At 36.6% G+C, this 18252-nt stretch overlaps 1 protein-coding gene across 1 annotated transcript; it reads left to right on the forward strand.

The window, feature by feature from the left end:
• The first annotated feature begins 9942 nt into the window (after window positions 1-9942).
• On the forward strand, window positions 9943-12214 carry LOC145008176 (protein PHYTOCHROME KINASE SUBSTRATE 2-like). Its single transcript, XM_078966798.1, has one exon. The coding sequence runs from the start codon at window positions 10211-10213 to the stop codon at window positions 11540-11542; it is 1332 nt and encodes a 443-aa protein (XP_078822924.1). The 5' UTR covers window positions 9943-10210; the 3' UTR covers window positions 11543-12214.
• Window positions 12215-18252: the final 6038 nt, after the last annotated feature.

Here is an 18252-nt window from a genome sequence, read left to right on the forward strand (position 1 = left end):
TTAATTAAATAAGAGGGTATAAACTGTCAATTGTTTGATAGTTAAACTTGAGACTGTAAATCCATATAGATATGGATTGGACGAATTCTAGGAGCTAAAGGATAGCTCAAAATCGTCCATGATGTTATCTAGGAATGGATTTGGATAGCCTTAAGAGAAGATTATCCAATTAGGGTTTAGATTGTAACCCTTAAGGAGTCTGCAAGTATAAATAGACCCTATGGGTAAGGGAAATCAGCATCTCATAAAAAGTAAGAGAACTCTGGCCGATTTCCTCCTCTCTCCTCTCTCCTAAATCATCTTCCTTGCTATTGGTGTTTGTAAGCCATTAGAGGAGTGACATTTGTGACTCTAGAAGCTCCAAGACAACAAGATCAACAAGGAATTCAAAGGTATGGTTCTAGACATGTTTCAATGTTGTTATTTAACCTAATTAGGCATTAGTAGTCTTGGATTAAAAGCATGTTTAATTAGAAAGCCTAGATCCGAGCATTATGGCTTTGCATGCGCACATAGGAAAGTTCTTATGGCTAAAACTCATCACTTCTATGGTGCACATGCAACCCTAATGCTTTGGATATAAGTTTTCACTATTTATACATGCAATAAACAATTTTCCAAAGCATGAAGCCTAACTAGCATACACATTTGGTACATGAATCATAAAAACTAGTTAGAAGAATACCTCTTATTTGTAGCTTGTAGTTGTTGTCCTTTCAAGAGCTTAGCACCTCAAGTGTGATACCTCAAATGGTTCACAATACACCATAGCAAATGGAAGATAATAAGAAAAAGGCTAGGAACCACCCAAAATCGACTAGGGTTCTACTTGGAACTCTTTTTGTGCTAATTTTGGAGCTAATGGGTTAAGTGTATAGTGTGGAATTCCTAGAGGTTCAACTTGTTAACCCTAATCCACTTCATTGGGCCTTTAATCCAATAATCCATATGATAAGCCCTTTGGACTAAATATTCATGGACTCCACAAAGATTTAGTCCAAATAATCAACATTGATCATTAGCCCAAACCATAGGTATCACTGATTAATCAGTCCCCGTTAATTTAATTAGTCTCTTTTGATCACTAAATTAATTCCAAATTAATTGTTGATCAATACTAATTAAATAATATGATTTCATAATTAATATATTATAGTTTATAATGTATTAATAAATCACAAATAACCTCTTTCTCAAATATCTATCCTATCAAATATCTTTGATGAATGCAACCCAAATAGAGCATGCTACTATCGAGTCAAGTACATACCAATTATTGTTATGGGCTTAGACACCTAATCCAACACTTTCTTCACATTACCCTTTCTATCTCTCTAGAACTTGTAACATCCAGTTTCCAGACAAGATCGTTTAGGGCATCAAGGAGTCAACATCATGACTTTTGGAAAATAAAGGTGTCACGATGTGACAATGAGGAGGTCATGAAGTGACATGTTGAAATGATGTCACAGTGTGACAACTTTATTCTCATGTTGAGTGAATGGTTGCAGCCCAAGCCCATATATTTTTAGGGTTCTTTCCATATTTAAGGAACTTATCTCATAACCTAGGGCATCTACTTCATCCTCACTTCATTTCAAATGAAATCCTAGTCCCATCATTGATTTCTTGAGCATTTGGTGGTGTATTAGAGACTTAAAGGTGTAGGAAACTTCTTTGGAGCATAAGAGCAGCTTGCAAGCCTCAATACCATCCTCTAGCAAATTCTCTGGACCTTTATGAGTATTCAAGATTTATGATTTATGTTTTTTTGTTGCTAGATCTAGAACTTTATGCCTTATTATCAATGTTTGGGCTAGTTAGGATGATGGGATTCCATAAAGTTGTCAATTTTATAGGTCCTTAAAGTCCTTTGGTAATTATATGTAGTAGATCTGAAGTTTGGCTGATGTTTGAACTCATGTTGAGGTTTTGAACTCCTTTTCTTCATAAAATGACCAAGTATTGCATTGGACATGCAAGACCTCAAAGCATCAATTTTTATGGCTTTAGGGGTGTAAGCAAGCCTTTTGGAGGAGATGGATTCATGGCTTAAAGGATTAAGGGTTTAACTCATAAATTGCCTTCCAGAAAGTTCTCACGACATGAGAAGATGCATGTCATGTCGTGAGGATTGGAGATATACGACTATTTTGTCTTTTAGCTTTTCACGATTTGACCAATAGATTTTCACATCGTGAGGGACAATTGATTGTTGACTTTTTGACCAGTTTGACTTTGAGTTAAACTTAAAGGATTTGGGATATTGATTTAGGTTTTACCATGTTTTGGGGCTAGAAGGTTCGTTGGAGCAATCAATGTAGAATAGGGAGCTTGTCCCAGTGTTTCTGGGTTCTCTGATTCAAGTGAGTTTTCCTCATTGTACCCATGAGTCAAAGACACCAATGTCGGCCCACTAGAATTGATTATGCATCCATGTGTATAGGATGTTGCTATGCTGTAGTGTTCTGCTATATATATATATATATATATATATATATATATATATATATATGTAGAATGTAGTTGTGAGTAGGATGTAGGAGTATTGTATGCTTATTAGAGTACTGGTAGGCTGGTTATCATCTATGGAATGCCCTAAGAGTTGTATATATCCATGTAGGATAGAATGAGAACTCTTGATATAGGATTTCTTGCATGTTCCTTGCTTGGTTGTGGCTCTAGAGTAGGATCATCTATTTGGGTGTCTATTTTAGCTATGATTACATATGGATATGCACTTCCTAGAGATTTCTGGTAGCAGAGTAGTATACTTTGAGGGGCCTAGTAAGCGGTAGTGAGTTGTTTAACAGGTAGATTGGTAGTTTCCTGAACTTATGTGTCTACTTGAATTCTTGTTTGTTTATATGTCGAGATATTATGGTGGGTGAGGTTGAGGCGGTCTTGCTGTGTGATGTACACCAAGAGACCATGTATGGGTCAGTTGTAAGCCATAGGCACGGAGGCTCGGGAAGAGCGGTTGGGTTTAGGTGACAGGCCAACATACTCGGGGTCATCTAGTCCGGTGACTTTGGAACTAGTATACATGCTTGTATATGTTATGTTGAGTTCACTATTTTTCGGAAACTCACTAAGCTTTGTGGTTATCCAACTGTTTATGTTTTTCAGGTTCCATCGGTGATTGTGAAGGTGAAGTCGTGATTGTACACACTCATCAACAACATTGAGGATTTTGTGTCTATCTTATTACTCCGATTCATAATAAATGTAATTTGAAACAAATGGTTCTCTTAACATGGATTTTATAATTTTGAAATATTTACCTTAATAAAAATGAAAATTTTGGTCGTGAAAATGGGACGTTACAGAACTGCTTTAAAAATTTTGAATTACTAAATAATTAGCGCTAATTTGTATTTTAACAGTTTGAATTTTTCATTAATGGATATCCAAAAAAATTCGCAAGTCCTTTCCCTCCAACTTATACACGTTAAGCCTATATATTAGGTTCAGTTGCCTTATTAGAAATAGGGTTTAATTTTTTTTTTCTAATCATCTCTAGAGGCTCATTGATCCAAACCTACTTTCTTCATTCCATTTGTGCACTGACTTTGGCAATATAGGTTTTCACTCACCCAAAATATATTTTTATTTACTATTGTTGTTGTAACAACCCAATATTTCAAATCAATGTAATATTGTAAGTCAAACGTTGTAATTTATTTTTAATGAAAACAACGTCAAAAATACATTGTTCAATAATTTTTGTTGGGACGAATAATGTAATAGATATTACAATGATGTTTTCAAAAATATAAAGAACACTAAAATTCGAGTTATAACGAAAAAGTTATGACCAATCGAATATCCGCGACAAAACCAGTAAAACACTGTTAAGCGTAAAAAGTGAATTTTCAATAAAATGCTTTTTAGCCTTAATAATCTAAATAAAAGTCGTAGGATACGTTAAAACGTTAATTTCTATAAAAAGAACATTCAAATCTGACTTCACATGAGTAAGTTAGGATTTTTTTAAGATTCGACATAGCAATACACAGTCCAAAAGTCTATTTAAAGATCGAGTGATTTTTAGACAACACAACCTAAACGAGAATCGAAGATCTCATTAATATTAACATAACAATAAAAAGACAGCCTAAAACGGACGTCGAATGAAGAAGTTATGAATTTTTAATGGACTTTTCTCTCCCGGCTTGATAAAAATATAACTTTAAAAATAAAATCAAAATTAGCTGACGGAGTCTAAATGAAAGTTGTAGAGCATAGTCTACTACGCGTGAATATAAAGAACGTCAAAAACAGGGGTCGTAGGAAAAAGTTATGAATTTTTGAAAATTGGAAAAATCAAGTACGCCCCGCGTACATGAGTACGCCCAGCGTACTCGGAAACATGGCCTCGGATCGGCCACATCGATGCTCCGTCACCCGGTTCTCGCATGCATGTCATGCATGCAACACTAGCTCCGATGCATAACCCGTAGACTGGGCACGTACGCTACGCCCAACGTACACACGTACGCCCAGCGTACGGGGAGGCATCAACCTCCTATAAATAGAATGCCAGACCTCCGGTTTTAAGGACCATTTTGAAACCTATCTCCTACATTTTTCATATTTTTAAGCCTCTCACTATTATCCCGATGCCTCGGTGACATACCCACGTTACGACGAAGCTCCGAAGCCCCGAAATTCCGAAGAAGTCAGCTTCTTTCCAGTCGAAGTACTGCCCGAGTAAAAGCCTCGTTTTTCATCAAGCGTCACTCTTAACAAGTGAGTTCATACCCCTGTATTTTCATAGTTTTTATAGTTTTAAGGGGGGGGGGGGGGGGGGGGGGATATAAATTTAAAACAATGATTTTGTGTTACAAATAAATAGTTTCAAAATGTGTTAAAATAACATCAGGTTATCAAAAATATTTCCAGATGTTAAACTCTTTAAATGATTGATAAACTAATATTTTTCCCAAAAATCATATATATATATATATATATATATATATATATATATATATATATATATAATTATGTAAATAAGATTTTAATAGGGATTAGGACTGATAACTCACCTTGGGTGCTTTTCCTTGTTTGGATGTGGACTTATAGTATCGGTTATTTGTCCGAATATCATTTAAATTTTGCTTATATAATACTATATGTATATAAATATAAAAGTTATTTCATTCAATTTAGTTACCCTTTGTAACATGTTGAGGAAGGGGTTAAATTCATAAACAGTTAGTACTAATTCAAAAAGTACATATAAATTATAATATGTATAATTTATGATACATAGACCATTAATTCACGATTCAAGTATACTAGAATACACCGTTTTACAATAAACAAGGGTTTGATTCAAAACAAATCAAGGGTATACAACTTTCCAATACATGTTAAGAATACTAGTTTAGAAATATACAATCAATCATTATTTCAGGATGATTGGGTTTTCATAACTATTATACACGTAACGTCTATATGCTTTTTATGAGTCATTTGGTTCAAGTTGTTTAGTTTATTTAAACAACATAGTTAAAGTCCTGACATTATAACCAGAATCTCCAGGAGGTGATCGAAACAATGTGTGTATAGATCTATATTTAGATTGACAACCCCGCAATCGGGCTGCTAGCTACAGTCAGGCATACACGCCTATGAGTGACAGTTGTTATCAATAGTTTTAATGCCTTCAAAGCATTGTTTCAGGCCATCTAGTCTCAGTATGGTTATAATAACTCATTAAAAGATATTAACAAAACGGTTAGTGTATAATTAACTAAACATGAGCACCTTTTTTAAAGTACCAGTTTACCAAAGATACATTTTACAGTATTACATATCGGTTTTCAATAACAGCTAGTGAAGCCAGGCACACTCTCTGTTACAATATATACAAAAAGGATACAAAAGTAGAACATTACATTACAAATAGAATGATTTTATATGATTAAAACTACATTTCATATACAGCTAGAAAATATAGGATTTTCTGGAACAGTTTACATATTCAAGAAACAGAGAACATACTTTCAAACATAAATACTTATGTACTCACTCAAATTTATGTTGATACTCTCTTTTTCAAATTACTTGTATTCTCAAGGAACCAGTAGACGAAGTACTCCCTGAGCTTTTGAGAAGATTGAGCGATTTTGAGTCATGTCTTCTTCTTTTGTATAACTATTTTGGTGTCAATATACATTGATTAAACACATGTAAATATTTATATTTTTTTTAAATACAATGGATGTTTGCACTTTGATTACTATGATGTATGTGTTGTGATACTACAAATGAAGTCCTCCACACCCAGACGTTTCCGCCATCTGGTTTGGGGGTGTGATAGTTGTGATCATTGTTTCTTATTCTCTGATCATCATAATCTTATCATCTTCAATGAATTGGTATTGACTAATGTCTTTTTTTTACATATAATCAAGAAAGATGTCGAACATGAAATCAAAAGGAGCATCCAGTGTTAAGTCAAAAGGATTCATTGCACCTTAGGTTTTGAACCGCAACAGAACTTCATCTGCAAGATTCTTAATCAAACAATTAGTTGACAAAGATATCGACTTCTTAAAATCATTGAACACATCTAATCCACCTACATCTACTACCAAAACCTCTAAACCAAAATCACTGACACTATCTTCAATGGGTACATCGATCATTACCACATCCCCAACATCTCCATCTACAAAAAAAATTCAACACATACATCAACGACACCATCCTCATCACCTACATCTACAACCAAAACTTGAGCACCTACATCATCGACACCATCCTCAACACCTTCATCGACACCGGTACGATCAACACCAATAGTAACTACCACATCTTCCTTACCTAAACCAACTACCACATCCTCAATAACAGATACATCTATCCCATCACATACCCTAGAATCTACCCTGTCAGCAACACCAACAACCGTAACTATATCCACAACAAATGCTAACGGATGTGTTGTGGAAACTATAAGCGGTTAAAACAATTCCTATGCTTATGGTCTAGATAGACGTTTAAATATTGATGTTTGGAAAAAATTGTTGGTTACTTGTCATACCTTACACAAGTTTTTACATATATAACCTTCTGGTCTACCAATGCATATGAATTCAAAACTAAAACTTTCATATTATTTGCAGGCTCCTGCCACCACGCCCTTGTGCTACATATATTAATAAATCCTTTGTTCAAATAGTAGATGCATAAGGGTACACTTCGGAAAAAGTAAGCAAAGAAATGCGGGAATTATATTGGCGTGAGTTAAAGTTAGTTAATTTTATGTTTTAAATTATTGTTTGATAAACATTTACATTTAAAACTTATGTGTAGAAAAATTTATTGTTGGAATGAAGCAAAACACACACATGTAGGGAAACATTGGAAAAGTAAAGTGGCACAATGTTATGGTCAATATCTCTTCAACATGTGGAACATATAAAGAAGCCCAACTAGAAGGAAACCAACTCATCACACTAGAAGTCTAGAACTCACGGAAAGCTAAATGGACTACAGATGAATACAAACAAAAATCTAATCAGAGCAAGATCAATAGACGTAATGGGGTGGCTGATGGAATACCACAACCTATCCATAACACTGGATCTGCTTCTCATTTGAAGGTTTCTTCTGATTTGGTAAGTTTTTTTAATGGTTCATCAAAAATTGTATGTTTATTTTTGTGTGTATATATATTTTATATTTTATGGTATTTATGCAGAAAGAAATTAGGACGTGATCCAACACATAGTGAGTTGTTCTTGTATACACATACAATGAATCACGATGGAGTCACATTTACAAATGAAAAGGATAGAAAAATTCATGTGACATTCATTTCAACGCATAGATTTATATTGTAGACTTCATATTATTCATAACTTTGATATCTTTTTAAATTATTATTGTTTTATAGGCCGCCTTTACAAAAAAAAATGAAGAGTTGGAAGCTATATCAACAGAAGTTGAGGATGCCCTAAGATTTTATGATGTTGCCGCAGGGGCGGATGCATGATTTTTTAATAGGGGTTGCACGGGAGAGTTAGGGGTTGCACGGTAGTAGAAAAAATAAAAATTTCTAAATTTTTCTAAAATTTTTCCATTGCGGCCGGAAAAGTTAGGAATTGCTGGTGCCACCGTGAACCACCCCTAGGTCCGCCCCTGGATGTTGGTGGTGGTCATGACATGAAAAGAAGACTGTATGGGTTTGGCTCATATACAAAGGCGATTCCCATTCTTAACAGTACAATGGAAGTATCTAATTACATTACAGAAAAAAAAAATATTGGACCGGAAGAATTGAGGGAGCTTGTTAATCAGGAAAAAGAGCAAAATGAAGAACTTAAGGAAATAATGAATGTCAAAGATGATCAACACAACATAAGAATCGAGCAGCTTAATAAACAACTACCATCGGTATTAACTGTTATTTATGGTTTTCAACAACTACATAATTCCTAAAGTGTTAATTTGTTTATTGTATAGTATTTATTTTAGATTAGCCACTTTTCATTTTCGATATAATAAATATTTATTGTTTTATATAATGATATAAATTTTTTGTTATTTTTTTTTATATATATATTAGTACAAATTAATATGGATCTAATTTGTAAATTAACTATCCATCCAAAAAATATTTCTATGTAATTTGCTAGTGATTCATCACCACGGATTTTACTAGTGATTAATCACAACAGATTTAACTAGGGATTAATCGCCATAGATTTAGTTAGGGATTAATCACGACATATTTTGCTACAGATTAATCACCAGAATTTTCTAGGGATTGATCACAATGGATTTAACTAGGAGTTAATCACAACATATTTTGCTAGGGATTAATCACCATGTAATTTGCTAGATATTCATCACCACAGATTTTGCTAGGGATTCATCACCAATGAATTTGCTACGAATCCACTAGATCGAAATTTGTGATTAAAGAACTACTACGAAATTCACAATGAAATACTACTACAAAATACACGAATGAATACCATTTACGACGGATTTTATTTCATTATCACATTTGCAAATGAATTATTGTTTCCCTCGCAAACCCTTGGTACTGGGTTTTTTTGAGACGGGAATTGATCGTTGCAAATTATATCGCTATTCGTCTTTTGCAACGAAATTTCAGCTTTTTGCAACGGATTTCTTCCCTAGCAAAATCGATTTTTTCTTATAGGGTATCCAACTAAGGGCCGCAATTAATTATCAGCAATGTCACACGGATCGCTGCAGGAAACGTTAGTGAGACACCTTTAGTGGCGACGCAAGCTTTAAAGACGGCACCAGGGTTGTGTGGTTTGATGTTATCGCTAAAGCTAGCATGCTAAAGGTGACAACTCTAATTGGTTACATTTCTTGTTGTGATCCCTATCCCTGATCAACCTCTGGATTCTCCAATCATAACGGCTATCAAGACCTTTCCTGCTTGGGTATATGAGTTTTTTTCGTCCCTAGCAGGAATTATGTAGTTATATGAAACATTGAAAGCTAAGCTAGTCGGTTTATTTCTCATAATCTCCTCTAGTTTCAGATTAAAAGAAAAAACTTTAGAACATGAAAATTGCTTTCTAGCTAGCCTTGTGAAAATTTTGAAATACATTACATTCTACAAATCATCATAGTATTTCATGTCCTAATCTCATATGTGAACTGAAAAGTGAACTCAACGATTTACCTTTAACACGATTTATTAATTCTAACTCCCAAAAAAGTGTATTTGGAAAGTAGGTCGACAGTACACATGCAGATTGGCTTCCTTTTGGTGTAGTTCCCTACTTGTACGACATATGGCCCTGCCTCATCACTCTACCATCCTTATCATATTTGTTCATTTCGTCCCCATCACTTGGTGTTGCAAGTTTCCATTTTTCATCTAAGAATTAATATAATAACGAGAATGGCAGAAGGTCCTATTGAGCCATCCAAATATCATACAGCCCTATATCCATGTACAAAGGTACTGCCGATCATAATGATCACTTCATCTTATTAAAATACCTAAAATGCATGTCGCGAATCCTAAACCACACAAAGTGCCTTTTTAGGATCACGATCACTTTCTCACCCCACCCCATCCTATTAAAAGCACTCTACTGATAATCACTTTTCATCACTTTCACTCCGTCTTTCTTAAACCTTTCCATGTTCGCCATTCACACATCCATCTAAAACTCGATCTTCATATTCTGATACAATAAACACCATGATTGCATCGGAGAAAAGACACAATACTAATCTCCTGGATGCCTCGTTTTCCTCCTACGCCACCCAAGAACGCTTCATTATTAAACTCAGTCACCCTCAGATCAACACAAAAAAGAAGGTACAAGACGATGAACTTGGGATTTTTGGAGCCGAGAAGTACTTCACAGGAGCAATAGATGAAGAACTTAACAAGACTGCTCATTATCGAGGTTCAAACAGGCCACAAGAGAAACATGAAGAACCGTGCCCTAAACCTAAACTGACAACTCCCCCGTCTGGGACTCCGAGCGTTCGTTCTGAATCGAGTTGGAACAGCCGGAGAGGGTTACTGGCTAGTAATGGCAACGAACATAAAAAGAAAACCGGGGTCAAGAGCTTGTTTGCTAGTCTTGGTTGCAATTGCAATGACAATGCTTCCGTCAAGGTCACCAACAACAAAGTTCGCGTTAATGAAGCCGTGAAACCGCCCGTCAAAACTGGTGATTTGGGTCACAAAACAAAGTCGCTGTCGAACAGATGGGCTGACGATGATGTTCCCATGAAGAAGTTTGAGTTCGATGAGTTGAATCTCAAAAGAGATGACTGCTTCACCTTCCCGGTGTTGAATTCTTCAATGGCAGATGGGAAACATTCGGAGCCACCAGAACTTGAGCTACACTATTCATCGGAGGTATTCGGTTCTCCAGGGAAGAAGTCTTTTAGCCTGGAGAGGAAACTAACAATGTTGAACTGGGACGGAGTGACTCCACGAGCGGACATTATAGACATTTCAAGGAACGGTGGACACAATGACACAGGAAGCGATGCGAGCTCAGACTTATTCGAAATCGAGAGCTTCTCCACTAACGAGAACAACTCGTTTCTTTCTCGCCAAGCATTAGAGAATTCTGAAGGAAGGCCAAGCAATGTCAACGGGTATGCACCGAGCGAGGCAAGTGTTGATTGGAGTGTCGTTACGGCCTGTGCTGCTGATTTCTCAACTGCTGACGATTTCGCAGTCGCTCGAACTGTTAAAGCAAAAGGAGATACGGAGAGAGTCAAAGGTTCCGGTATTCTTTCAGGGTGTCATAGTCACAAGGCAGTGCGAGTTTCCGGTGATGAATATTGTATGACAGGTGGCGGCGATAAGGTGGCAGGCATAGCGGCCCCCTCCAGGAGGGAATGGTGCCGCCGCTTGGATTCTGTCACACCAATAGCTAAAATCCACGCAGACACCAAGCTAGTAGGTGTGGGGTCTGATTCAAACAGAGGCCAAAATGGATTTGGCACTACACGTTCTGTTCCCAGGATGCATGCTTCAAAATACTTGTATAGTATTCCACAGCAGTAGGGGCGATATTTGGTGTCATAAGTCATTTTGAGCAATATTTGTTACGCAGATATTTAATTTTCATCAGTAAATTCCATTGAAGCAATATCCATTTGTAACTAGGATCTTTATCAATACAGTTCTGCTATTTCTAAGGAAGAAAACACAAGGTTGTTATCGGGTATTTGTGTGAAAGAAAAGCCGAGTATGAGTAGCTAGACGCGTGCAACAAGTGCATGCATGTGGATGTACCAATTGGAAGCAATCTTACACATGAAAACGATAATTAAAAAAAAAAAAAAAAGGAATTTCTTCTTCAAATGCAGCTAAGATGTCGATATCATACCAGCAGAGTAGGAAACGAGGGAGCTTTCAAATATACCGATAGAGAGATCCACATATTGCCACGTGATAGAAAGCTAAGTTGGAATGCTACCCTCTTATTCAAAGCTACTTTAAAATGTTGATGTCATGTTCAAAAGTGAAGATAGATTTTCTAAAGCATGCAATGTGTCTACGGCCCACACAGAGGTTGATGAAAGATTCAAGAGACATGAAGAAGGTGGTTGAAGGATCTATTGGGGTAGTTGTGTAGAAATTTCCTTGTAAAAGATTTTTTTAGATAGTATCCATTCACTTACTTGCCACATCGTATTACGAAGACTCTACTTGAATTGGGCCATACCATCATTTGTAATTATCAATTAATTTTTGTATTACGAAGACTCTAGTTTTTGCCATTTATTTTCATACAAAACTCAAGTTTAAATATCACATACCATATTATTTGTAAATCATCCATCTAATGGGGGAGTTGTGTAACACGTGTTTTTAAGCTTAGAAATCGTCCTTTATAAATAAAATAAAATAAACAATCGGAAATAAGTTAAATGGATATTTTAGTGAAATAAAAAGTTTTAAGATATATTAGAATCGTTTAAGTTAGGCTAACTTTTCTAATGAGATTGAGGGAATAAAAGTGTCAATTTTGTGAAACTTTTTTTTTTGACATTGTCTAGACTTAGATCGGGAGTGAGTGCATCTACAATCCATTGAACTCTATAGAATTATTTGAACTCTATAGAGTTATAGAGTTCAATGGATTGATATCATCGTTAAACTTATATAAAACAACACCCACAATGTATTAAACACATATTCAATCATACGTATTATTTTATTCATTTTATTAAATCATTTAATTATCAGTCAACTGTATTTCATGTCATCACTCATAGTCCATTCAACTGATATTCAATCCTAGTTATTTCCTTATTCACCTCTTATAGTACTTGCATTGTGGATTCTCTCAAAAAGTTACTTAGTTAGGGAAATTTTTGTAATTTTAGAAACAAGCTTGTCAATGAAGTTTGTTATGGTCACATGAGATTAAAAGAAAGTGGAGTGGTTTATGTTTGCATTGACCAAATAGATTAGACCACATCACTTTCTCCTTCCCTTCATTTAAACCAACAGAGCATGAGAGCTAGAAAAGAGAGTATTTGGTGGTTTTGGTCATAGAAGAAGGCCTAAAAGGAGATTGAAAGAGTAGGTGAATACTAGAAGCTACAACCATTTCCTTGAGGCATTAGATGGTATATTTTTTTTTATTCTTCTTAACATAGGATCAACCTAGGAGCAATTATGATTTCTCCAAATAGTTTGTTTAGTATAACTTGATTAATGTTCTAGCTTTCATATAAACAATTGTTCATGAATTTAAAGCCAAATCCCTCATTTATTTCTTGATTTGGAGCTTTAATTTCATTTTCAGTTATCAAAACCCTAACAATGGTGAATTAGAATTTCAACTCCCATATGCATGTTTAATCTATGATTTAACTATCTTATGTTTCTACAGTCATTTAGGAACAAATAAATCTACCATGTGTTGATTATATTTACATATAATTGGCAAATGAATTAGTTTTTCAAGTTAGCTCATAACTTTAATGGTGTTTTTGAGTTATGATTATGACATGATCTAGTTTTGAAAAAATAATTAAACTTTAACTATGGTTATTAATATTACTTAGAAAGTCCATTAGATTCAATTTTGATGATAATCCAATGTTGATTTGGGAATTACACTTATTTTAATATTTAAATGGTTCATATTGATCATAAGCAACTTTTTATGTTAAAATTCATAGGATCATCAAATTTGGATCTTATATCTTTTTGTAATTATATTTTCAAAGTCTTAGGAACACATATGAAGAAGTAAATGCATATATAGGTTCATTGGTAGCAATGGAAGGGGTTTGGATGAATTTGGAAATCATTTCAACGAAATTCTTTTGACATGTGCAAGTTTGGAGTTTCACTCAATCCAATCAGGGACTAAGTAAGGTCCGACTTTTCCGAGTACTTTTTGTTGGACATAAAAGTTTCACTCTTTTCCAATTAAATTCAAATTGTTTTTTGTAGCTTCATCATTAATTCATTTATGTTATTAATTTAAATAAGGTGATTAGGGTTGGTTCAAGTGTTGTTTTATAGAATTAGTCATTGATTAATGATATAATTGTTAACCATAGGTGACTACTACGTGTATATAAAACCCTATAAGTAAAATGAAGTACTTAAGACTACTAAGGTGAAGTTTTACCTAAAATACATACCCTTATTCTTTTTTTGATGTGTGATGAGTTCTTCATTTTAATATGAAAATTTTCCATCTATGCTAATCAAAGTATACTATATATATGATTATGTGTTCTTTAAGGTAATTTTGATATGCATTTATGCTAGTCAAAGAATTGCCCACAGTGCTCGGGTCGTATCGCACGAACTCCAAATCCAGTACCAGGGAAACGCCCTTTAGCTTAACATACGACATTGAGGCGGTACTCCCACCTGAAATATTGGTCGGATGGCTACAGGTAGGGGTGCAAACGAGCCAAGCTACTCGCGAGCTACTCGGGATCGGATCGTTAAAAACTCGACTCGAAATCGGTTTTAAACGAGCCCAAGCCGAGCTCGAGCTTAAAATTAAGCTCGTTTATTAAATGAGTTCGAGCTCGAGCCTATGTCATTAAGCTTGATTAGGCTCGCGAGCCTAAACGAGCCTTTACATAATATAATTTATTATTATTTATATATATTAAAATAAAAATATATTAGAGGAATTACGGATTTAGGGTATTAGTAAACGAGTTTCTTAACGAGCTCGAACCGAGCTTAAGCTTATTTAGGCACGTCAGATAAAAAACGAGTCGAGCCCGAGCCCGAGCCGAGCTTGGATAATTCGTTACGAGCTCGAGCCGATCTCAGTACAAGAAAGCTCGAATCGAGCCGAGCTCGAGCTCGAGCCTCATATAACTTAAACGAGCCCGAGCAGAGCCTGGCCAGGCTCGGGCTCGGCTCGGCTCGTTTGCACCCCTAGCTACAGGTGACGGACTTTGACACAGACACCAATGAAGGTAGACAACGTCAATACTTAGACATCCTTGACAAGAAGCGCGAAGTAGCCCAGCTCAGCAAAGTTGCTTACAAAACTAGCACCAAAAATTACTGCAATCAGCGTGTACGAGTAAAGAACTACAACGTAGGAGAATGGGTATTGAGGAAGAATGAATTCAGTCATGCTCAACCCCAAGGAAAGCTAAGTGTCACATGGGAAGGCCCATACAAGATAATAGCGACGTACTGGAGTGCATCTTACATCTTGGAGGCACAAGACATGAGGCTTATCCCCCGGACTTCAAACATGCACAATTTGTGCCACTTTTACTTTTAGAGAAAAGAGAAAAGACAGAATAAGATACATCAAGGGCGGTGGCAAAGTGATCTAACTCCAAGTGGATAATCACACCCCAACAGTTAGTTCTAGTTCTAGGACCATTTTGTGAAAACATCTAGTCATTTTTGTCCTCACTAAATAGTGTTGATATTTCCAAAACATTATCAAAAGAATGATGGAGGTTGACTATTTTCGAAAACCATTCAGATGTTTATTTTTATTCAAGATTGATATCATTTCAATAAGAGGTTGTGCACATTTAACAAGTGATAACAAGGACTAATCATCGACGTCACTTAAGTGAAATCGATGCAAGGATGCAACCATAGGCTTTAAAGGCTTATAACCTTTCCCTAAACGTGCCAATCCAAATCAAAGGACTATTACCTTTTCCCATGACATGAACAAAGGCTTTAAAGGATCATAACCTTTCCCTTGATATAAAAAATACCTAATTCCTAAGAGTCTCGAGATGACGATGTCAGCCTGACTTAGATGACTAAGGCCAGAGTGCAACTTTCATTGGCCCAAGACTTTAAACAAAGTCTTAAAGAGTAACTAGATAACTTTACCTAAAAGTGAATACCATAATTAAATTGAACTAGCCAAGGTCCATAAAAGAAGGCTATCCAAGGCCTTAGCCTAAAATCATAGCCCAATGACTCAAATAAAGGACGAACCCTAAGATTGCGAGCGTGAACTCTCTGGCCAAAAACCAAAAACATTGGTTAAGTATAAATCATAAAATCACAATTCATACAAACCTAGTAAAACAAATAAGTGGGTTAACCAAATAATTTTCACCTATCAAAGGGAGGAACTCTTCGAGTCTTAACACCCTACAAAGCAAGTAGGAATCATTCCCAGTCAATTCCTAAGGCCAACACAAACCTTTGGAAAGAAATCCCTCCAATGGGAAAAACATGAACAATTGCACCTCATAAGCCAACATTAACCTTAGAAAAGGAACCAAACATGGCCACCATAAACCGTCTGGGACCAAAGCAAGCAAACTTTATGAAAAATATAATCATACCATTAGACAACGAATTAAAACAAATTGTCTGCCGAACGCACCCCATACTTAAAAAAAGAACACGCAGGGCCACAAACCAAGGAAAATATTGTTCAAACATTGTTTCTAAAACATGATCATGAAAATGACAAACTAAAGGGACACAGAAATAGGAGAGATCAATTACCACGTGGATTGGAAGAGGGTCTAGCACTTGAAGAGCCACATTCTGGTGGGTTACCCTCGGCGTCGGAATCACGACATAGGTAACGAAGGCTCGACAAATCCAGTTCACCAAAACAGCGATATGAATCAAAGTCCGTCTCCATAAAGGCCTTAATGGAGTCATGGATTGCTTGGGTTTGCTCCACAACTGTACTCAGCTCCTCTGGATTAAATTTTGTGGCAACCACCTACTCCCGCACCACATGTTTACCACCCTCCATGCTAGCAGCCACACAGGTTGCCTTCATTCATCATTCCCAACATAAACTCAATGCTCTTAATGATCTGATCCACCACATGAACAATAACCTTTTGGAGTAGCCAAGCCATATCCACCTCTAAAATCCTTCGCTCCAACTCCTGAATTGCCAGATGCTCACCTTGCTGCATCACATGCCCCTTAAAAACTTTCTTCTCTACCACCAAGGTCTCCACTTGCTTAGACAAGTGCTCCACTTCACCATCCAAGCTTGTCACTTGGTCCTCCATTAAAGCTTTCTTCCCGACCAATAGATCCTAAAGCTCTTCAAACTTGAACTTATCCTCCTCCGGACTCAACACTTTATCCGTTAATTCGGCACACTCAGATTTGATGGCAGTCAATTCCACCAAGTCTGAGCCCACACGATGCAGGCGCCCAGCGACAGCCACCAAGTAAGGGAAATTTGGGTAGTCGCATATTGAAGGTTGTTCGTTATGTGGGAATCAAAGAGAGACGCTAGTGCTTCCACTGTATCTGGAAGGAATGCATGGTAACACCACTTGTATGCAACGACATCTTGAGAGAGTAAGGACTCATGAGTAAGCATCCATCCTAGGAGATAAATGTCGGGAGATACCAATGGCGAAGGGGAAACACCAGAAACGGTGGTGTCCCTCTTCGGAGACAAAGTAGGGCCATGAGCAGTTTGGAGGTGAACCTACATCTTCTTTTCAAGCTTGCCCTCATCAACGGAAAGGTCGATAACATCCTCCTATTTCTTTTTTGGTTCCCAAGTCAGTTTTGTTGCCTCCTTGTCCATCCCCTCCGACTGGTGAGAATTGTCATCATTGGGGATGATGATTATCGTGTTGGACTCTCTCAGAAAAAAAAATTGACGTTACGCTTCTTGCGAAGACGTTTTCCAATAGAGTTAGCGACAACATCTTCCACAAGAGGGGAATGCATCCAAGTTATATGCCGCTTGTTGGTTGTACGACTGTCGCTGATCAACACCTCCTTCTTCGGTTCATCTTCAGAGGTTTGAGGCGGAGGATCGCCACAGGAAACACCATCAACAGGTATATCCACCAAAACAAGATTGACATGAGTAGCGGATCCCTAACCCCTGACAGCAAGAGGAGCGGAAAGCACCAGCGCACGATCGACACTAATAGGCAGAGGAATAATCTCCACTAGGTCCACCACATGGTACTATAGATCTCCCTTGTACTTCCCCCCCCCCCCCCCAAACCGTCTCAAGGAATAACACCCTTTCGATAACTGCAAATACAAACAACAAAAGGATTAGCAAACCCCTTTTACCTCCCAAAAAAGAAAAAAAAAAAAAAAAAGGAGGGGGGAAGGAGAAGAGTACTCGCCATCCTACTTCACAAAGAATTGGGGCATATTCCCTCAGTGTTGCCAGACGGCACTTATTCTTGCCAAAGGAAAGATGCAATCCTCCCAATCTTCCCCATTGAAACAGATGTTCCTTTACACCTGTGCCACAGTCAGACTGGCACCCAAAAGTTTTCGAGCTCAGT

This window comes from Lactuca saligna, chromosome 8, assembly GCF_052625555.1.
Source record: "Lactuca saligna cultivar CGN05327 chromosome 8, ASM5262555v1, whole genome shotgun sequence".
NCBI classification, from domain to species: domain Eukaryota; kingdom Viridiplantae; phylum Streptophyta; class Magnoliopsida; order Asterales; family Asteraceae; genus Lactuca; species Lactuca saligna.

What these genes read in the sequence shown, in the direction of transcription:
- LOC145008176 (XM_078966798.1), top strand. Translation starts at nt 10,211, where the DNA reads ATGATTGCATCGGAGAAAAGACACAATACTAATCTCCTGGATGCCTCG.